Source organism: Pantherophis guttatus, chromosome 4 (assembly GCF_059756535.1).
Source record: "Pantherophis guttatus breed Tessera chromosome 4, ASM5975653v1, whole genome shotgun sequence".
Classification (NCBI taxonomy): Eukaryota; Metazoa; Chordata; class Lepidosauria; order Squamata; family Colubridae; genus Pantherophis; species Pantherophis guttatus.
In genome coordinates this window covers 61,673,739-61,696,507 of record NC_142066.1, presented here as the reverse complement: position 1 = coordinate 61,696,507, position 22,769 = coordinate 61,673,739, and the positions used below count along the sequence as shown (strand labels likewise).

Here is a 22,769-nt window from a genome sequence, read left to right as displayed (position 1 = left end):
TCATCCCCAATAGTCAGCGATGGCACCAGCTGACTATATCGGGACGCCGGAAGCCACAGCCCTCGGTCTTGGAAGGGTTGAGTCTGAGCCTATTTCTCCCCATCCAGACCCGCACGGCCTCCAGGCAACGAGACATCACATCAAGGGCATTGTTGGGGTGGTCTGGGGTGGAGATGTACAGCTGGGAGTCATCAGCGTACTGATGGACTCTCATCCCAAAACCACGGATGATCTCACCCAGCGGCTTCACATAAATGTTGTACAGAAGGGGCGAGAGGACCGACCCTTGCAGCACTCCATGCGAGGCGCCTCGAGGTTGACCTCTGCCCCCTTGCCAACACAAACTGCGAACGGTCAGAGAGGAAGGAGGAGAACCACCGCAGGACAGTGCCCCCTAACCCCCTCAACCGTTTCTGCATGATACCATGGTCGATGGTATCAAAAGCCGCTGAGAGATCTAATAGGACCAGGACAGAGGAGCAACCCCTGTCCCGAGCCCTCCAGAGATCATCTACCAACGCGACCAATGCCGTTTCTGTGCTGTACCCCTGCCTGAAGCCCGACTAGTACAGGTCCAGATAGATAGCTTCATCCAGGTGCCGGGGAAGCTGTCATGCCACCACACTCTCAACAACCTTCGCCACAAAATGAAGGTTGGAGACTGGACGGTAGTTAACTAATTCAGCCGGGTCCAGGGAAGGTTCCTTGAGGAGGGGCCTCATCACCGCCTCTTTCAAGGCGGCGGGAAAGGCACTCTCACTCAAAGAAGCACTTATAATCCCCTGGAGCCAGCCTCGTGTAACCTCCCGGGAGGCCAGTACCAACCAGGAGGGACACGGTCCAATAAACACGTGGCGGCACTAATCTTACCCAGAACCCTGTCCACATCCTCGGGAGCCACAGGATCAAACTCCAAATTAAATATTGCATATTTAATAATATGCAATAGCTAGTCTTGCCTATTTTAGATCTTTCATAAGGATCTTCCAAATTCTATTTTACATTGTTGCTCATTCATGTTCAGAGGTGATCTTTCTAATTGTTAAATGTTGGATATAGTGATTAACACAAAATTCTTACTATATCATATACTGCTAATATTCCTCCCAGAAGCATCTGGCTAGCTGTTTTGTGGCAAAAAATATTGATCAATATATCTCCTAATAATTGTAATAGTATGTAATGGTCTTGGAAGTCCTAATTAAAATCCATACATTTCCTGTTAGGTTTTGATTCCATTTCCTGTTTCACACTTGTATGCAAAACTATAATTTTTCTTTTTCTGTTCAAACATTATAGCAGTAGAACACAATAAAATGTGATTCAATGTTTAAATTTATATCTAGATTGCAAACAGAAGCGACAAATCAGCTAGAAAAGTTAACCATTAGGTAAAGAAAGTTCAAAAACAAATTATCCTGGTAAACAAATATATGCTACTTATTATTCAGGATACTGTGTCAGCTTTCTTTGAGTTAATATGGTATTTAAATTGGGTCTATTGCAACTGAGAGATAGTGCAGTTTTGGCCAACTTGATGTTTTCCTCAAATATTCCTATAGCTCCTGTATAGGTTGGGAATTCTGGGGTTTACAATCCAATAAATACCGAAGTGAGAAAAAGTATGGTAGTGAATGAACCAAAATTCCTAGTCTATTTCTTTCCCTCTTTCAAATGTCAAGTGTGATTGCAAATCATACTTATTTTTTCAGCTTCTAAAGTTATTACATGAAAGATGAAAGTGTCAAAAGGAAGGGAATTTTTTTTAAAAAAACAATTGTAATCTGATAGGTTTACTAAATCCCATGATTGTTGTAATAATACTTCAAGAGCTAATAAGATCATATGCTAACATAGAAGTCTTGTAAGATTTCAGTTGCTTTTCTCTTACTTCATTTGGACAGTCTGTAATCTGTGGCTGCTTTTCAGCAATTTTGCAAATGGGGGGGGGCATCAAAAAAGCCACTGATTTTTGTTTGAAGGACTGCTTACCTACCTCTGCACTATTGCTCTTGGTGACTGTAATACAGTTCTTCTACTCTTTTATCTACCATTAAAAAGACTCAATTCCATCCATTTGTATAAAGGAAGCTGAGCTTTTTTTTGTAGTCTGTACTTTAAGATACAATTTGCAATCTTTCATTTTATATTGTTTCAAACTGTTATCTTGGCCAGGCTATGAAAAATATCATTTTAAAAGAAGGTATGTAATTGTTTAAAATAAATCGGTAAAGCTCTAGTCCAGTGATGGCTAACCTTTTCTACACTGAGTGCCGAAATGGGAGCACACATGATCCTTTTCGGCACCAAGTGCCAAAGCGTGTGTGCGCGCCAGAAACCAGAAAAGCATATGATCTTCAGGTTTCTGGCACGCATGTGTGCGCTGGCCACTTGCTCTCCAGTGCACATGCGCCGGCTCTGCCTGGCCTTTTGGGGATCCCCCGCCTCCCTGCCTGACCCCCCGTCAGGGAGGTGGTACATTCCTACCAACGACCCAGTCGCTTCCTAGCTGGCATACCTCTTACCTCTCGGCAGTGTCTCAATGCTGCACTCTCCTCCAGCCCTCCTGGGGCAGCTTGCCTCCCCAACAGCGGCTCCTCCTGCTTTTCCTCTCCAGCGTCCCAGCCGGGATCAGCAGTGCAAGAATTGCCTCCGCCCCATTGCAGTGGCAGGATCAGCAGGCAGGGTGGCTGGCCACCCAGCCAGCAAACCCTTCCCTGTGCGCCCGAGCTGGCCAGGCGCTCCGGACTGCGCTCCGGAGTGCCATGGGCTGAAGGGCTGGGGCCGCGCAAGTAGCCTGTTCGGGTGGGGAAGGAGGGAAGCCCCATCCTGGCTGGCAGTTCTGCTCCCCTTGTTCTTGCTCCCCTTCTTGGTTCCGGCTCGTCCATGTGTAATGGTCAGCTGGTCTTCACACGTGCATGTGCACCAGAAACCAGAAGACCAGGTTTCCCGGCGCACGCATGTGCCAGAATATGGAAGAGCAATGGGCAACAGCTCCGCGTGCCCAGAGAGATAGCTCTGCATGCCACTTCCAGCATAGGTTCGCTGGAACCTATCACAGCGCTAGTCTCTATAACTCAATAAGCTGCTTTTGAAACTGGTCATATTTTTGAAAGCAGTTTCTGACATTCCGTGAAGACCTGCTGTAAAGGAAATATTTTAAAAATAGTCAGTGGTCTTTATTTGTTTAATATTGAATACTGGTTTTTCTCTCTCTTTAATCTTCAGATGAGGATCTGGCCTGTGAGAGAACCCTGAAATACTTTATAGCTGTTGCTGCACGAAAATGGGTATTGAGCTACCAGTGTAAGTGTGAATATACAATTAAAAAATTCAGTTAAAAAGGACTTCCTTTCTGGTGCTCTGTGTATTTCAGTTTACTGTTCAGGCATAGACTCTTATTAGTAAACAGTTCATATCATTAACATACAATAAATTATTGTAAGTTAGCTGTGCAGTTATATCTGACATTTTGCCTTTAGCTAAAAAAGGAACATTTCATCAAAATTCATCCAATAAAACAATATAAACAATATAGGAAAATAAAGGCAGTAATACCATATTGGACAGTTCCATAAATCCATGGAGTGTCAACTAGTCAAAAGAAAACATTTATCTTTAGTAAATGTCAAACACTGAGTAGAAAGAAAGACATTTATAATTTCTGGCTTGACTGATACCAAGGATAATTCAAGACTGTTTCTTTCTTGAGCAAAACCAAATAAAATGCTTGTAGATATTCAAGGTATATGCCACTACTGTTCTTTGCATGCATCATGAGGAGGGGGGCATTTTCACCCTTCCCAAGCTCCTTCACCCTTTCTTTGAGCCTCCGGGAGGGTGAAAACGGCCTACTCCAGAGGCCCTCCAGAGGCTGGAAACGGGCATGTTTCCGGAACTTCCGGGGCCCCTGTTTTTTGCTCTCCCAGAGCCTTCACGCGGGCCCTGCACTTACCTGGCATCCAAAATGGGCTGCATGGAGACTCCGGGGAGGGGAGGGGTGGGCGGGGCCAGCCAGTCCTTGCAACTACCGATTCGGCGAACCAGATGTAAAATTAGCATTCGGTTCACCCAAACCGGCTGAATCCCACCCCTGGAACAAGAGAAGAAAAGAAAACTAAGCATTTAAGTATCCTGCTTATTTCATATAATTTAATTTGATTGTTTCTGATTACCAGGTATGTATTTTTTTTCTTGTGATATTGTGATACATTATTTTGCCTACAGTTGCTCTTAAAGGGACTAGCATTATCTCCAAAAATTAACCACAAACTATTTCAGCACTGGAATTCTTGTAGAGAATGAATTTTAAAATCTGTGAGGGATAGAGAGGTGAGGTTTCTAGCGGTGCATAGTAATACTGCTGGCAGGCACTATTATGTAAATATAGACTTACTCTTTTGCAACCCTCCATGCAGTTTTCTGTTGTATTTTTAAAATAAATGTTACAGATGGTCATAAGTGCTACTTTAAATAATAATAATAATTTCTCTTCAACTGGTCTAGGGATTATACATTCATTCGAAGCAGGAAGAGTTCTTAAAGAGGTAGGTCTGGTGTTTATGGGAAGGGATAGGTGGTTTTGGTCTTTTAACCAGTGTATAATGCTTGCAGAATCCTTAAACGAGGAAGGTGGAAGAAATTGGTGATTGATTAGTATATCTTTTTTTTGCCATTCGTTTAAATGCTTAGTCTTATACAATTCTCACTATAATATTGAGATGGTAATTTAATGTATGTATAATACATTATAAACGTAAATCTTATAAATCTTCAACTGCAAAGAATCTGGCATATTTGAAATATTAAACCAAGAAAAGATATTTCTGAGTATATAAAAAAAATTATTTGCAGATAAAAACCCTACAATTACAGTGGCAACAGTTACCTGTGGCTATAAAATTAAAGTTATCAATAATGAAACAATGATTTGCTTTAAGTTTATTATGTAATATTTACTAAATAGTTTACTTGTTTTATCCAGTACTAAGTTTACATTGTGTTTGTAACTTGCTTTTGGGCCTTTGAGCTGTAAACAAAATTGATTGATTGATGGAATACTTAGTAGATTCTAATGACCAAGAAGAGAATAGACATGAAAAATAGAGAAATCCTTAGTATGTCTATGAATTGCCTCTTGAGAGGAGAACAGCAACTAACAACAGGGGAGGCCATTCTTTAAGGATCGGAAACACAATTTCCTAACCTCAACTGGAGCTTCTTTTTTCTTTCTTCAGGCACTGCATTTGACATTTTGCCTGTGACATGCTAAAATGGAATCAAGCCACTGAAAGGCGTAGCATACATGCAAAAATTTAGAAATATAGCACAATAAATGTTCTGTTTCCCAAAGAAAGAAACAAACTGGACAATTTGAATGTCTTGCTAAATTTTGCTGCATGAAAGAAGATATTGATATTTAGCTGGGATAATTGCTGGGATGCTATACAGGCTGCGGCCTGTGTCTTCCTGGACTTCCTAGGATCCTTAATCTTGCAAGGAGCCAAAGAGATTAAGACTGCTGAGATAATTTCTTGTTCTCCTTTACTGAGTTAGGGAGAAGCAGTGACAGTTAGGCATTGCTCTGCATGTTTGGTTGTTTGAGGTTCCTGGTTTGGCAAATAACTTGAAGCTAATATAGATTGATGGCAGAGATTAAGGATCTTATTTACCAATGTTAGCAGAGGAAGAAATTATAACATATTATCTATGGTGACATCTATCTCTGACTCTCTTTTTCTGAATGACAGCTAGAATAACTTTGCATTGTTTTTCAGTCCCTTCCTGGATCTCATTGTATATTGGAGAAACCAGATTATTATTTCTTAAAATGTATATCTTGGCCCCCTGCACTCCATTTTTTTCATTTCCCCACTCAACTAGAGTAGACTCTAAGCTTCAGAAAAATTCTGCTTCAGTCCTGCTTGAGCTGGCTCTTATGTTGAAGGAAGAAGTTGAAAAGAGGAGAGGCCAGCAATTAGACGATGGATAGATTTTCTCCAAAAGCTTTTATGCTATAATTTTGATCCTCAGTATATATAACATGTCATACCTAACCTGTATGTTCAACCATCATCCTATCTTGCCATTGATCATAATGATATATTACTACCAAAGATGTATATTCAAATTGCTTAATTTGCTTAATTATTTCCACTTAAATATAATTTAAATCTCCTTTTTTTTTTTTTTTTACAATAAAATGTGGGATAAGAATTGTATTGTTGCAGTCATACATTCTTTCGACTGCTTCATTTTGGATATTTGACTTCTATCTGCCATAATTCTTTTTCTGCTTCAGTTATATAAGATATGGCTCAGTCAGGAATTTGTTGGCATGTGATTCTATCTGTTTTGTTTTCAGGAAGATTTTGAAGTGAGAGGAGATATAATCAATGGGAAAAACCATCAAGGACCTAAAAGAGCAAGAGAATCACCTGTTGGAAAGGTATGACTATCGTAAGTGGCACCTCACAAAGGAAAAAAGCTATCTCCAAAGTGTGCTCCTCTTCTTTGTCATCACAGGAAATGAAGAAGGTTGAGAAAAAGGTTGTTTTCACAAAATAGAATCCTGAGAAGGCTTTTGTTTTTCCGCAGGCCATGATGATCCTTAGGAGAAACATAGAATGCAATTATGTTGGATATAAAATTGTCCAGATAGATAACACAGCCTGCCTGAATAATTTTTGCAGCAATACTTACAGCTACTAGCATTTCTTAGCCTATCCTAAAGTTTTGTTTTGTTTTGTTTTTAATTTGATTTATATGCCGCCCTTCTCCGGAGACTCAGGGCGACTTACAATGCGTTAAGCAATAGCCTTCATACTTTTGTATATTTTATACAAAGTCAGCTTATTGCCCCCACAAACTGGGTCCTCAATTTACCTACCTTAGAAAGGATGGAAGGCTGAGTTTACCTTGAGTCTGGAGAGATTCGAACTTGCAGTAATTGCAGACAGCTGAATGCTAATAACAGGCTATTAGTCTGCTGCGCCACTAGACTCTTATTAGATTTCTTTTCTTTTTTTTAAAGTAGTTTTTATTGAATATAAATATTAAAAAAGACATACGTAACATATACACAACAAACATTTATACAACATATACACAAAAAGAGTATAATTTCTTCTTAAGCATTATTCTTATTAGATTTCTTTAAGTGGAATAGTATTGTCCCAAATGAGTATGGAGATGGATATGGTGTGATTTCCTCTTTAAAAAGTGACTTATTTTCTGAGCATTAAGATAATACATTCAGAAATTATAAGGAAAGGGACAGCTACAATTCAAAATGCCCTGTTGCCCCATTGTTCTAGATGAACATAACTAATCCCTCCCCCCCAAAAGGAGGGAGGCAGATTATAATGAGGAATCATCAATGGGAGTTAGTGCAAGTAGTGTTGCAGAAGCAGTAGTGCTTGCATCCTGCTATTTTGTTTTCATTATTTAGTCCTCTGTTCTTGGAATCCAAGGATTTGGAGTCTTGCCTCTGTTCCTGCATAGAGGTGAATGCTGGATAGTATGTGGGTGAGAAGGAGGAGAGAGACCAGTTTAAGTTGGTCCTTTCTTTTCCTCAATCATTTTAATAGCTCCAAAAGATATTTCCAGATTCCCTCTTGCCTTCCCTCTCAATAGGAAAGTCTCTTCCAAGCTAGATGCTTGGTAGAAAAGTGAAATTGATGAAGCCAAGGCAACAGACATCAGCTACAGTAGTTCCCATTGGCTAAAATGGATAACACTAACCAGTAGTTACTTCAGCTTCTTTTCCAGTTTCATCAGCTTAATTGTTTTCTTTCAAGTGGAGGATATAGATGTGTATAGTACTTGATTATCTTTTCTTCCCTATGAATTTCTCTGCCTTTAAGAATTTTATTTCCCAAATTTCTTATTTCTCAGCCATTTCTGTACTCAGTACCTAACTATTTTTTAAACAAGTAAAGCAGATTAACTGAATTTTCTTCTGGTTAACAATCTATACTGTTCAGAAACCTCATATCAGATCATTCTCCAGTCTCACCAAAATGTCTCATTGTCAGTCTTTTGCAGTTGATATATTCCATTGTCAATTAATGATATTTCTGAATATAGTTTTTATTGTGTTCAAATCATATGAGTTGAACACATTCCAACCTAGCTGGTAACTTAAATCACACTGTTTGAGTTTAATTCTACACCATGATTCCATATTTGTTTTCCTTTCCTTCCCAGCTTTTCCAAGGATTGGAGATTTGCTGCTATGGGCCGTTCACTGACATGCTCCCAGGTAAGGGGATGGGTATTCCTGAAGTAAGTTGTGGGAATGAATCCAATTGTCTCTTTACTCCCCATTTTGGTTGTGTAAACAATTGAGTTCTGTCAAGAAATGATCCAACTTTTTGAGAAAAAGCTAACTAGCTTTAATAGCTTAATTTTCTTTGCTTACTCGGTGATATTTATCCTTTAATAAGGCAAGATTTATGTCTTGCTGCAGAGACATTTCTGAATCTTGAATTTTCAGCTAGATTAATGTACATATGTTTGCCCATTTCTGCATAATTCATTCTGTTCCTGATCATCATTAACAGAGATGATCATTCTGGCTGTGTAGATAGTTATATCCGTATTCTTTCTCAAATTGTGATGAGGTTTGAATGTCTGTCTCCTTATCTTTATTGACTGACTTGATGAATAGTTCTTAAAATGCAAGTTGCAAGGATTGTATGCTGTCCTGATTAAATGCTATCTCTTCATCTTTTTTCTTAAAACTAAATAACAGTATCAGGAAGAGGGAATGCTTAGAAAATTTGCAAATGGCAAAAATATAGGATAGCTAATATCTTGAAAGACTGAAATAAAATTCAATATATCATCTTAATAATATTATTTAGCAACAACCTTGGAAAGGGTGGTTACAGCCTATAAAGGATTTCCAACTGTTGCAACATGTCCCCACTATGATCATGTGATCTGGGTGCTTGACAATCTATTTGTACTTATTAACAGTTGCCAAGTGACCCAAAATCCTCTGCTGGCTTCCTCAGAAAAGCAATTGAAAGCTGGCAGGGAAAGTTGTCCACTCCTCTGAGGCACTTTGTGCTACTTACTTGGGGCTCTGTGCACTTAGGAATCCACAAGATTCTTAATGACCATAACTGGTAGTGTTGGGATAGCAATCATTGTGCAAAGCAGCCATTTAATGTCTTGCTTAACAATTGTTTTGTTGAAAAACTAAGAGTCTAATCCCAATTATGGTCATAAATTGAGGAACCTGTACAAGTTTGCATTTGGTGGTTAAATTTTGTGACCAGTGCTAAGTTCCATTTTTACAGGATTCAGAAATCTATATATATAAAAGCGAAATACCACTCATGCATCATCATGAAATCTCCAGAACCATAAAGCCTACAAACTTGAAATTTGGCACGTATGTTGCTCTTGGCTTCTAGGTGCTCGCTAAGAAAGGATTTTTCAAAATGACCATCATCTCATTAGTATTTCTTATATTATTATTGTTAACATGTTCTGATGCTAAGGAGTTAGACGTTCTACTCCCCCTCCCCACCTGAAAAGAACTCTGTTCCAACTGCCGCTTGGGTGTGGCCAGCGCATGATTCATCCGGCCTGTGGGCTGGAGTTTAGACATTCTACTCCCCACCTGAAAAGGAGAGAAGGGGATAAGATAGGAGAGGCCTCTGTGGGGAAAGCCTGAGGGAGAGAAGGGGATAGGAGAGGATCATTGGGGCCAGCCTGAGGGAGAGAAGAGGATAAGATAGGAGAAGCCTCTGTGGAGCAAGCCTGAGGAAGAGAAGGAGATAGGAGAGGATCAATGGGGCCAACCTGAAGGAGAGAAGGGGATAAGAGAGGAGAGGCCTCTGTGGGGCAAGCGTGAAGGAGAGAAGGGGATAGGAGAGGATCAACGGGGCCAGCCTGAGGAAGAGAAGCGGGAGAGGAGAGGAGAGGTTTCTGTGGCGCAAGCCTGAGGGAGAGAAGGGGAGAGGAGAGGAGGCGCTTCTGTGGGGTAAGTCTGAGGGAGAGAAGGGGAGAGGCCGATCGTAACTACTCATTAATTTTCAAGCTGTAAATGTCGATTTATCAAGCCCGATCACATAATTTCGTAGCGGAGCACGGCTATCCAGCTAGTATAGAATATGCAACTGAAGAACCCAAAACAGATTTGCTTGTAATGTCAGTAGTCATCAATTTGGGCTTAACATTTTATGGGGGGAATAAAATACTTTACCATTATATGTAATGCATTTTGTTTATCTTTTGGGAATTTCTCAGAACATCTGGAATGGATTGTAGAACTCTGTGGCGCCACCCTTGTGAAGCAACCTCACTTATTTACACATGCAACAGTAAGTCTGATAACTATATAGGCCAGTTTGTGAAAGAAAGATACAAACAATCAGCATTTCCCGCCTTCCCTTTATTCTTTCAAGATGTGGGCAAAATTAGCTGGTTCTGCTTAGATATAATTGCAATATGTCACCCGCTAAGAAGACTTGTTTACAGTACTCATTTCTTTTTAAGAGAATATTTGTTTGTGAATGAGTGATAACATATCAGTGTATGGCATCTTTTAAACTACAGTGTGTAACCTTTATTCTATCATGGCTTTCCCATGAGTATCATGTATCTCCTCTAACTTTTATTTTGTCACAGTGTAATTGTTTGCCTGTGAAATCTTTATTTCTTCTGTGACTCCCATCTGATTGTAGTATTACAGCAAAGCTGAAGAATAGTATGCCTTAACAGTACAAATTATATATAGGAAAGATGCATTGATCCTATATGCCACTTTCCTTTTCCTTTTTGTCTTTTATCCTGTAATCAATTAGGACTCCACTGCTGTGATAGTTGTTCAGCCTGATGCATGGACAGAAGAAAGCACCTGCCAAGGTGAGATGATAATGCTGCTTGTGTCTCGCCGATCATAAAGGCTTTACAAAATGTCTGACTGATGTCTTACTTGGTATAATAAAATACTGCAGCAGATAAACATGTGAGGGAATAAGAAGTATGGTTGGCTTTAATCATCAGACATGAGTCTCATTACCACCAACTTCTCTTTCCTAAGAAAGACATTACTGTTCTTCAACAGTAGCAGAGTTGGAAGGGACCTTGGAGGTCATCTAGTCCAACTGCCTGTTCTCGCAGGAGACCTATGCTATTTCTGATAAATGGCTGTCCAGTCTCTTCTTAAAAACCTCCAGTGAGGAATGGGGCACCCACAACTTCCAAAGGCAATTTGTTCTACTGGTTAATTGTTCTCATGTTAGGAATTTTTTTCATAGTTTTAGATTGCTTCTGTCCTTGGTTAGTTTCCATCCATTGTTTCTTGTCCTGCTTACAAGTGCTTTGGTAAATAAGTTGCCCCTCTTCCTTATGGCAACTCTTCAAGTATTGGAAGATTACTATCATATCACCCTTGTCCTTCTCTGCATTAGACTAGGTGTACCCAGTTCCTGCAATTGTTCTTCATATGTTTTAGCTTTTAGGCGCCTAATAATTTTGTTGCTCTTCTCTGAACTCTTTCCAAAATTTCAACGTATTTTTTGTATTGGGATGACAAGAACTGGATGCAATATTCGATGTGCGATCTTACCAAGACTTTATAAACCGGTACTAGTACTTCATGTAATCTTGATTCTATCTCTCTGTTAATGCAACCTAGGATTGCATTGGCTTTTTTGACTGCTGCCGCATACTGTTGGCTCATGTTGAGATGGTTGCCCCTAGGACTTTAAAATCCCTTTCTAGTGTTGAGCCAGGTTTCATCTAGTCTGTACTTGTACTTTTGATTTTTCTTGCTTAAGTATAAAACCTTGCTTTTCTCTATGTTACATTTCATTTTGTTGGATAGGACCCAATGAACTAGTTTATTGGATCTTGAGCCTATCTTTTAGGATATTGGCTATTCCTGCCAGCTTGGGTTCATCTGGAAATTTAATGAGTTCTTCTTCTATTCCATCATCTAAATTCTTTATGAAGATATTGAAAAGTACTGGGTCTAATACTGCTTACTTCCCTCCATGTAGATATACTGTAGTTCTAATAAGGACTACATGTGGAGTTCAGTTTTTTAGCCAGTTACAAATCCATCAGGTGATGATACAGTCTATTCCACATTTTTCTATTATACCAAGAAGATTGTGATCAACTTTTTCAAATGCCTTACTGAAATCCAAGTATACTATGCCCAGGGCATTTTGTTGGTCCACTAATTTAGTCACTTTGTCAACAAATGAAATAAGATTTGCTTGACATGATCTGTTTTTGACAAACCCATGTTGGCTACTAGTTATAGCTTTGCTTGATTTTAGTTGTTTGCAGATCTGCTGCTTGATTGTCTTTTCCAGGAACTTCTCAGGTCTTGATGTCAAGCTGATTGATCTATAGTTTTCTGGATCTGTTTTTTTTCCTTTCTTAAAGATGGAACCACATCTTTAAGAAAGTCTTCTTTTCCAGTCTTCTGTTAGTTCTCTGGTTCTTCAGGATATTTGAAACATATGATTTACTGTCTCTTACAGGGAGAAAGATACGGAGCAAGGAACTTTGAAATGCCTACCTCTACCCTGAACTGTTTAAATCAGGGGTGCTAAACTCAAGGCCCGGGGTGCTTAGATCTGGCCCACAGGACCACCCTGGAAACATCAAAGGACCGGCCCACAGTGCCTGTGCCAATGAAAATGGAGCTCAGGAGGGCTGCAGGCAGCCCTCCAAAGCTCTGTTTTCGCTTGCAGAGGGTTCCAGGCAGGGGTGAAATGCTCCTGGTTCGGACAGGATCGGGTGATCCGGTAGTGATTGTGGCAGGTGGTTCAGAGAACCGGTAGAGATGGCGGCGCAAGGCTCCGCCCACCGCCCGGGTGTCATTACTTCCTGCTTTTAAAAAGTAAAAAAAAAAGGCTCTGACGATCGTGCACCACAGCTGTGATTGTCAGAACTTTTTTTTTACCTTTTAAAAGCATTTTTAACAACCTATTCGCCTGAATAGGTTGTAAAAAAATGCTTTGAAAAGTAAAAAAAAAGGCTTTGACAATCGCGCGCCACAGCTGTGATCATCAGAGCCTTTTTTTTTACTTTTCAAAGCATTTTTTAACAACCTATTCGCCTGTAAAAAAATGCTTTAAAAAAGTTTTTTTTAAAGTTGGCCACACCCACCCAGTCACATTACCCCCCACCACCACCAAGCCAGGCACAGAGAACCGGTAGTAACAAATTTTACATTTCACCACTGGTTCCAGGAAGCCGTTGCAGCCAAAAACAGACTTCGGGGGCCCGTTTTCATTGGCCTCTGCCACAGGCACTCCCGACAAGAGTGACGTTGAGCTGACCATGTCCATGTAATCAAGTTTGAGACCCCTGGTTTAGGAGTTTCTCCAAACAGTAATACAAATGAGAGTTCTTTCAGTTTTCTATATCTGCTTTTGGAAAATCAGAGAATGCAATTGAGTTGCATGAATAAAAAGCTTCTCTCTTATCTATACACATTATCTTGAAAAGAATGGTTACAACAACAATGGAAAACCTTACGATTTTCCATGCTGAGGTTAAGGCATTTGAAATGTTGTTCATCAAAGCGGCTTAAAGAAAGAACTCTGAAGAAGAAGATACAGGCATCAAATGTCTCACTGCTTGTCTGGTATTTTGCAGAGCTCCCGCTGCAATGCAGCATTGCTGTAGTTACACGTGAGTGGGTGCTGGACAGTGTTGCCTGCTATCAATGCCAGCCGTTCAATGACTACATCTTTCTACAGGTATGATGGAATTAGTTCTTAGAATTATACCTGAATGTTTTTGGAATAATTTTCTTTACAAAGAATGTGACATTATAAATATTTCAGTTGGCTTAAAATGCCCTGCCTTTCACCAAAGGTAGAATTAGATTGATAAATGTCCATTTGCAACACAATTATTGCAGTGGATCACAAAATAATGTGTTCTTTATGTTGATATAGATTATTTTATAATCCATTGTTGCCTTGTTTGCAAAGATTTTTCTTTCTTTCTTCTTAATGTCTTAAAAATGTAATCATTTGCTAGAGTTAGATAGAACAAAGAGCTTCAATTAGCTGGATAGCAGCAGTTTGCCTGCTTGCTTCATGGGAGAGTGTTCAAAGAGGCAGTTATGCTGGATCATTGGCAGAGCATATTAACTAGAACCGACCAGATTGGGGATGGCCCAAGAGACCACTGCAAAGGATCATAGGGTAACAAAGAGGCATGTGTGGAATCAAATGTTTGTGTTTGATAATGTAATCTATTAGAAATTCAATATCTGCCTAGCAAGTTAAAAGCAAACTTGACTTAATCAGTACTACAATCATTGTAGTGAGTGTGGTTGGCCTTAAAATTGTACAGATATTTTTATATAATAAAGAAACTGAAATGGGAACAATCTCAGCAGCAGACAGCAGATGGTATATGCTAAAAGGGGAGACAGTCATTATCCTCTTTCATTCATCTGCCCATTTCAGAAAATTAAGTGGATAGGTGCAGAGGAGGCAGATAATATTATTATCTTCAGCAAGGACTGGTTTCTCATTTCTTCCAATAGTAAAATTGGGCTATCTCACAAACATATTTTACTCCCTGTGCATGTGTGCACATGTTTAAATTTTATGTTCATTTCTTGAACACAAATATGACTTTCTGTTTATTTAAGGTTGGGGGGGTGGGGAGAGACAGATTGAAATTTTCTCTGGATGTGGCAAATTTTCTGTTAATTGATATAATTTGTTTTCTGCAAGCAAAGATGCTTATCTGAGTCCCTGAATCTAAGCCCAAGGAGCCACTGGTGCTTTGTACATGTTTTGTTTGGCTATGCTTTTATTTTATTAGTTATTCTAATAGGATATTTCCATTGATTAAGAAAGTCAGAATATTTTATTATATATAGGTAGTTCTCAACTTATGACTGTAATGGAGCCTGCCCATTATGATCACAGGTTGTAAGGATTGTTAAATGAGCTGCCCACATGATCACTCGCTTAGCGATCTCAATCTTGCTCTCAAAAGTTGCATTTGTTAAACAGAGCACTGGGTTCCCCAGGGGCGGGATAAGTCCTGGGAGGTCTGGTGCAGGCCCATACCCACCCTGCAGGACTTTCCCAGGTCACATGTGGCCTTCCAGGGCCTCCCTCTGCTTCCTGTGGCATCCTATGCTCTGTTTCCCAACCTGCTGGATTCCCACAGGGCTTGGGCCTACTTTCCACCCCACTGGGATACACACCCTCCTCCCCACCTGGCATGATGGCTTGGCGACTTCCTTTTTTTTTGGTAAATCTCCTTTGAAAGATGCAGCTGTTCAGTTGTGTAGCTTTTCTACACGAAGGCCTTGTGGTACTGTCCCAGAACTATATCTCTCCAGTGATTGCATTTGGGAAGGAAAACAGGCCAATCTGCCCCTGAGCCTTCCTATTCAATACAAATACCATGTACTGCTGCTCAGAAGTGGGTGCCATTTCAGAGCAGTCACAATTCCCCAATGGTACCAATTTCGGCAATGGTGCCTCTATGTAGAAGGTCATGTGATGGAATGGCTACTTCCCAAAGGGGATTTACGGAAAAGGTAAACGATGGGAGTAGGAAAGAGGTGTGGGGCCAGGTGACGTGGGAAGCAGGCCTAAGGTTTATGGAATCCCAGCAGAGTGGGAAATTGGAGAAGATAGACATGGAGGCACTGCAAAATCCCTGGAGTCTGTCATAAAGAGCAGGCAGATTGCCAAGTGCCTGAATTTTGTTCACGTGACTGGGGGGGCAATGTAGTAGCCATAAGTTCCTTTGTTAATTTCAATTCAATACAGTCACTGAATTAATGCTCATAAGTCAAGGACTACCTCTATATAAGGAATATATATATATAATGCTACAATATTTAAAGACCGGTGCTAATAAGACTTTTTTTACTACAAATTATCAAAGATTAATTTAACAACAGATTTTTAAAATAATTCAGTATTTAATGCAAATGCTTATAACAATAAGTAATATGCATTGTCTTGCTTTGAGGAAGTAAGTACTGTAAGCAACATGGGAGGCAGAGTATGACAATGTGAATTAGAGTCAGTGAAAAGGACAGTAAAGTATGTAGGCACATGCAGCCAGCTAATAAAGGTCTGACCTTCAGGGGAAGCAAGAGGGTCAGTGCTGCTCATCAGAGTAATGATTGCCAAGAGTCCTAACTCCAAATGATTGATCTTTTACCCTTTTATCTCCGTCTGTTCACAGGAACAATCTTCCATGTCTGACTAATAAAGCTCTTGTAGCCCGAATGGGATTACATCTTTCAATGGGTTTGTCACCTACACTAATAAACGAGTTTTGGGAACTGGAGAAGTATCTAGCCTGATGAATTGTGGTGTCTTCCATGCGGTTTCAAGTCCAGGAGCAATCTCTAATTTATTCCTTTTTTTAAAAAAATTATCTATTGCTTGTCACGTCATGTGCTTCCAAGTGATGTACAAAATCAGCATAGCTTTTGTACAATTCAGATATAGTTAAAAAGCAATAGTTGAAATAATATGTAGCCCACATTAAAGACTAGCAATAAGAGGCAGAAGACTACCACCCCAAAACATTATCAAATAAAAAGTTTTCTCAATCACATTTGTGTGTGCATATTTTATATGTAGTTGTATATTTTTCTCAGAGGACTGATTGCTTTGCAGTTTCTGTTTCCATAGTACCAAGCTGAAACTCAGGGTCTAGTTTTTGCTTCTCGTTGAGATGCAGGTGGTGTTGACTGAACGTGCTCTTCCATGTCTTAGTCGCTGCTCAGGAAGAGATTAAAACTATCTTGAGGCAAAGATATTAATACAACACACAAGGAGTGCCTCTTACAAGTTACTGCATGTGAAAGCATAGTTTAAAACAATGTTGTTTTAAAATTATCATGCTTTTGTGTATACAAGTTCTAAATTAACTAATCAGCTGAACTAAAGTTTTCTGGAAGTAAGTTCAGCAGAATAAATTAGCCAGGTAAAGCCTTAACAAACCTAGGATTCAAAAAAATTGAGTGTATTGTATGTATGTGAAGTTTGAGCACCTGATTGAGAATTTGTAAGACTAGCACCATGAAAAATCTTGAGGTTTTAAATTTCTTAAAATGTTTCATTCAGTTCACTTTTCTCCACAGGCTTCCTCAGTTTAAATCCCTATATTTAAATGCCCTTAATAGCTCTTATTCATTTTACTGACATTTTCTAGACTATTTTGTAATACATATTGCAAGTACAATTATTCATAAAGTCTTTTATTAAGGCAGAAAGAAACGATAAAGTGGCCTTTTTAAAAATGTAAAATAGCACTTTCATTGATGAATTTCTCTACTTGTTCTAGTGGCATGAGAACTAGATGCATCACTGCATGTTACATGCCTTCATAATGAGTAACTGGCTAATGAATGTTCACTAGCCAGCAGCATAATCCATAGCCTGATTATATCAAAAGTGCCCCATCTATTACCAGGAGTTTATGCAACATTTTTAAACTGTCAATTTAACTTCGCCTGTTGACTGTCAGGTTTCTTATCTTCAACATTCACCTGGACTTCTGTTATCTGTCTTCCGGAAGATTATAGCTATCTTTCAAAACATTGCCTAGATAATAAGAGGAAATTGGCAACATGCTCCCATAGGCACTGCTTTGAATTATTTTTCCATTTGGAAGGTGAACATAGAGGCATAGCTATTGGAAAAGTAGCTGCAGTCAAGATGATGAAGGAGAATAAAACATTCTTGCATGACATTTAAACAGGATTGGATTGAATCAAATTGAATTATTTGGCCAAATGTGATTAGACAGAGAAGGAATTTGGTTTTGGTGCAGAAGTTCTCAGTATATATGCACAGCAACAGATTAATAATCATAATACCAATAAGAGGGGGTAATAAAGATAGGGATAATAATAATTAATAGTAATAAATAGTAACTTGTAATTTAGGACTTTTCTACCATGTAGTCATTGGTTTTTACCAGCTTGAGCAGGGGGTTGGACTAGAAGATCTTCAAGGCCCCTTCCTACTGCTATTCTGTTCTGAAAAATTCAACTTTTTCTCTTGCTCTTTAAAATAAGAATTTCTCCCTAGTTTCCTGTCCCTGTTCTCGGATGCAGGAATTTCCAGCACAGATCCACTTTTCTACTATGCATTTGGTAAGTTCAGTCTTGGGTTTTTTTTTTTTCCTTTTACCATAAGCCATAAGCAAAGGAATAACCAATAATCATACAAAGTAGAGAAAGTATTTTTTGTTCTATGGGGTCTGTCAAAACCTCTGAATTCTGAGATATATTCCATTTTACCCATAACTCATGAGATAACTTGACAGCTGTTATTTACATCCTTTTCTCTATTATATAGCTTTTTTCCCCCCTGTCCTAATATTTCATAATTTCTAATCCTCTGCAAAAGAAAAGAAAAACACTTGCAGGATCCAACAAGAAGTTCCTCAAGGAACTTCTCTCTCACCAGAATATGACATCAGACACATTCTGGTAGAGAGAGAAGTTCCCTGATGATGGGCTCCAGCATGAGTCCGAAAGCTCGGAAGACTAAACTACTGGTCCAGCAACTGACTGAGATTGGATCCCACATTATCCTGGGACACACATATTTGCTTTCATTCATGGAAAAAAGCCTCTCTTTCAGTCAAATAATCCACGAGCATGGGGGTGGGGGTCGTGCGCGCATGCGCAGGTGGCGCACATTGCATTATGGGTGCTGGCATGCATGTGCTATTGCGCGCGCACACACTTGGCACGCAACAACAAAAAGGTTAGCTATCACTGAACTAGAGTTTAGTCTTCCATTCCAGAATAATCTGCTGGAACCATAAAAGATCCATAGCGGAAGAGTTCTTTCTTTTAACATCAGTTTAAATTATTTCCAATCAAAATAATTATCGTTGTGCAATATTTTTTAAATAGAACAGTAATAATATGAAACTACACTTGTGCAAATCAAGTTTTAGTCTATTGTCGTCATGCATCAATTATACAGAGTAGAAAATAATGTAGGAGTGTCTAAGCCAATAGTTACTTTTATTTCAAATACTTTTAAGTATGATCCCAGAATGCTAGAAATAGCCAAAACACACAGAAATTGTTGTAAATCATATAGTTATTTAAGTGATATGGACAGTGTAGGAATAAATAAATAATAAGTAAATTGAATGATAAACTCATGTTGTGTATTTGAACTACCCCAGTTCCTAAATCCTGCAAGACAATTTATACAATAACATCCATCTCAACTCTTTCTTGAAGAACAAGAGTCATTTGAATATGTATAGGTAGAACCAATAGCTTCATTAAGCCAAAGCCAGCCTAATGGTTTAGAAGTCATCTTAAGAAATTGCAAATATTCTTAAGAGTTAATGCAAGAAGTTACTCTTGATTAGATTAAATTGGGTGGAGTATTGGAAATCAATTTACTTTACAGCAGGGATGTCAAACTCACGTCAAATCATCACGTGACATATCAGGACATTTTCCCCTTTGCTAAACCAGGGGTGGGCGTAGCTGGCACATGACGCATCCGGCCCATGGGCTGTGAGTTTGACACCCCTGCCTTAAAGGCTAGACTCGTAGAATATTGAAATACAGGATTGCTAATCACTTATAGTAAGGCTTTTTAAATAGAGAGTACATTCTATAAAATTGAAGCCACATTAATAATAATATATTGATCTATTGATGTCAAAAATTTCTTGAGGCTTAATTTACAATCTTTTGTCTTGCTAATTTTAATGATTCTTAAAACTGGATTCAGGCTGTAGTGCTACAGATAGTGTTAGAAAACAGTTTTAGGTTGGGGTTGGCCAGGGTTTTGAAATCACCTGCTTGAAAATTCAGGGGGGGGAGTATATTATTTAAGAATGGTACATTTGGTCTTTAGCAGTACCATGATTCTTGTTATTAATATTTTTCTAGTACTAACAATTAGAATTATTCTACTATTTTTAAACTGGCTTTGTTTATGGTTTTGTTGTTTGAATTTGATTTTTATTTGCTTTGTTGATTTTTAGGGAAATGTTTTTGTAGAAATAATAAATAACATTAAAATACTACCTCTTTTGTGCACTGACTAAAATATTACACAGTAGCTTATTTCATCTGAAAAATTAAGCAAAGGAATGCAAGGACAGTTACTACTGAGTATCTGAATTATCTTACTAGCAGAGATTATCCTATAGTAGAACCTAATTTTCAGGTTAACTTCTTTGAAAATATTGTACATTTTATTTGGATGGGTATAGATGAGTCCAGAGGATCAACAAACATCTGATTGTTCAGTGATGTGAACAAATAATGGGGAAAATCTACCTGGTCAGTTCTAGCAATAAGAATGGAGCAGAAGATAAAAACCTGTGGACCAATATAGAACGGTTATTCCTGGAGCTCCTGAAATTAGTCACAAACTACTAAAAATGATGTAGAATTTGCTGTGCAGATTTTTTTACAAAATATATTGTGAGATATATGAAAAATACAATTCTGTTTCAGATATATTTTTTTCTGATAAGGGATTATAAATATGTAGAAATATAATTTTTTTCTTAGATATTGAGAAACATCTATGTTTCTTATTTATTTTGTACTACAATACATACATATGCAATTTTGATTAAGTCTTGTTTGGACACAGTTACCACCATTATATAGCTCGTATAAAATTAATATTGGCACCAATTAATTGAATAGCTGCATCCCGCTTATGTGTGACAACTAGTGAAGCAATCCTATTTTGGCAGCATATGTGAGGAATGGAGTGAGCTAAAGTGCCCAAAAGGTTACAGGTATATCGAGATTCTATTCAGTACAGGTGGAACAAGATTAGGCAAGTACTTAGGAAGGTGTGGTACTTTTGAATAGCTCAACTTCATAGCTTTATTGACATCATTATATATTTAGCCCTGTTCTGCTACTTTGTTGTCCCAAATAAAAGTTTGTTCTTATAGTGAAACTTGCTTTGCATGTTTGAAAGTTCTTTAGATTCAATTTACAAAGAACTCTTGATCATGCAGTTTCCTGTAAAACTTAAACACAGGTTCCTCATAAATTAGCCGGTTACATAACACACCAACAATTGTATTTATTTTTTCTTGGTATGATAAATGGCAATCAGAACTATTTTAACTACATTTTCATATTGAAGTGGTTCGGGAATAACGAGAGGCACAACCAAGCAAGTGACAACAGCTCTTTAATTTACAGTGAGACTTCAGCAAAACTCAGAGGCTGCAGTCCTCCTTATATACAATCCTGGAGGGACTGTCAGCCAATCAGAAACGTAGGCAGGTTTGAAACTCCCGCTCAAAAGTATCAATACATAACACCCCTCCCTTCCCAGAAGGCACTGTCATTCAAAAATTTACATAAGTACACACAAAATCTCGCAGGTGCCCAGGGCGAGTTCTCGTCCTAGTTGACCTGCGCAGTTCAGTGTTTGGTGGGGCGTCGAGCTGGTCGGAGGGACTTTCTGTCTCTCCCGGCTCCGCCAATGGAACCTCCTGGATTTTGTCCGGGGCGTGGTTATCCCCGGTTGGGAGTGGCGACTCGCTGGGGCAGCGCTGGAACCAGGGCTTGTCAGCTAAGTATTCTCGCGAACCCGGGCTTGAGTTAGCTGTTTTGGGAAAGTTGTTATAGTTAGGCTCGGATATGTCTAAATTTATGTTTGCTTCGCCGACTACCCTTTTTCTCAGCTGGTCTATGTGGCGCTTCCAGAGTCTGTCTACCCCTACGTCTACCGTATAAGATTTCAGGCCCGTTATGCCCACTATGGTTCCTGCAACCCATAGAGGTCCGCTGGCATAGTTGTGAGCGAACACCGGGGACCCAACCTGAAACTGTCTTAGTCCAGCGGTCTCCCCCTTGAAATTTTCATGCGAATAGTTGGGGTGAAGCCTATCTAACACGCACCGGAGCTTCCTGCCCATGAGGAGCTCTGCTGGGCTTCTCCCTGTGGCTGTGCATGGTGTGGCATGCTGGACAGCTAAGAATTGATCTATCCTGGCCTGCCAGTCCCCGTTATCTAGTCTGGATAGGGCCTCTTTGGCCGTTCTTACAAAACGTTCGGCCAATCCGTTAGAAGCCGGGTGGAACGGGGCCAATAGGGCATGGCGGATGCCCAGTCCGGCCAAGTATCCCTCGAACAGGGTTGCTGTGAATTGAGGGCCGTTGTCAGATACTAGGGTATCCGGTAGGCCATGTGTGGCAAACAGCTTGCGAAGGGCTTTAATAACTGCCTCGGCTGTGGTAGAATGATTTCAAGCCATTTCGAAAAGGCATCTACTACAATTAAAAACGTTTGCCCATGGAAGGGGCCAGCAAAATCAATATGGATCCTCCCCCATGGCCCTTTTGGTTTCTCCCACTCTCAGATGGGCGCTACCGGGGGATCGGGGCGAGACTCCTGGCAGGGTCTGCACTTCCCCACCCACTCAGAGATAACTTGGTCCATGTTGGGCCACCATACGTAACTGCGGGCTAAACTTTTCATTCTGACAATGCCCGGATGCCCTTCGTGCAACAATTCTAAGACCCTCGTTCGTAGTTTCGTTGGCACTACCACCCGGTCACCCCACAACAAACAACCACCTTGCGTAAACAGTTCGTTTCGTTTGTTTACAAAACCTTGGTAGTCCCCCCGTCCACCTTGACCGGCCACCCTTTTAGCACCCACCCCATCACAGTACGAATGATCGGGTCCCTGGCTGAGGCTTTAGCCACTTCGGCAGAGGAAATAGGTCCCAAAGTTAATGTGTCCAGTAGAAGGACGGAGGCCTCA

General features: G+C 39.6%; 1 protein-coding gene across 3 annotated transcripts in view; it reads left to right on the top strand.

Annotated features, from left to right (window-relative positions):
* Positions 1 to 16,588, top strand: part of BRCA1 (BRCA1 DNA repair associated) — an 85,226-nt gene extending 68,638 nt beyond the window's left edge. For 2 of the 3 annotated variants that reach the window (XM_060691744.2, XM_034416222.3), the window contains exons 15-22: positions 3,229 to 3,306; positions 4,507 to 4,547; positions 6,365 to 6,448; positions 8,209 to 8,263; positions 10,264 to 10,337; positions 10,821 to 10,881; positions 13,636 to 13,739; positions 16,213 to 16,588. In XM_060691744.2, the coding sequence (XP_060547727.1) occupies positions 3,229 to 3,306; positions 4,507 to 4,547; positions 6,365 to 6,448; positions 8,209 to 8,263; positions 10,264 to 10,337; positions 10,821 to 10,881; positions 13,636 to 13,739; positions 16,213 to 16,236 (521 nt within the window). In that variant the 3' untranslated portion in view covers positions 16,237 to 16,588. Of the gene's footprint in view, positions 1 to 3,228; positions 3,307 to 4,506; positions 4,548 to 6,364; positions 6,449 to 8,208; positions 8,264 to 10,263; positions 10,338 to 10,820; positions 10,882 to 13,635; positions 13,746 to 16,212 lie in introns of those variants that run through there. The other variant, XM_087894009.1, reaches the window with a different exon arrangement.
* Positions 16,589 to 22,769: the final 6,181 nt, after the last annotated feature.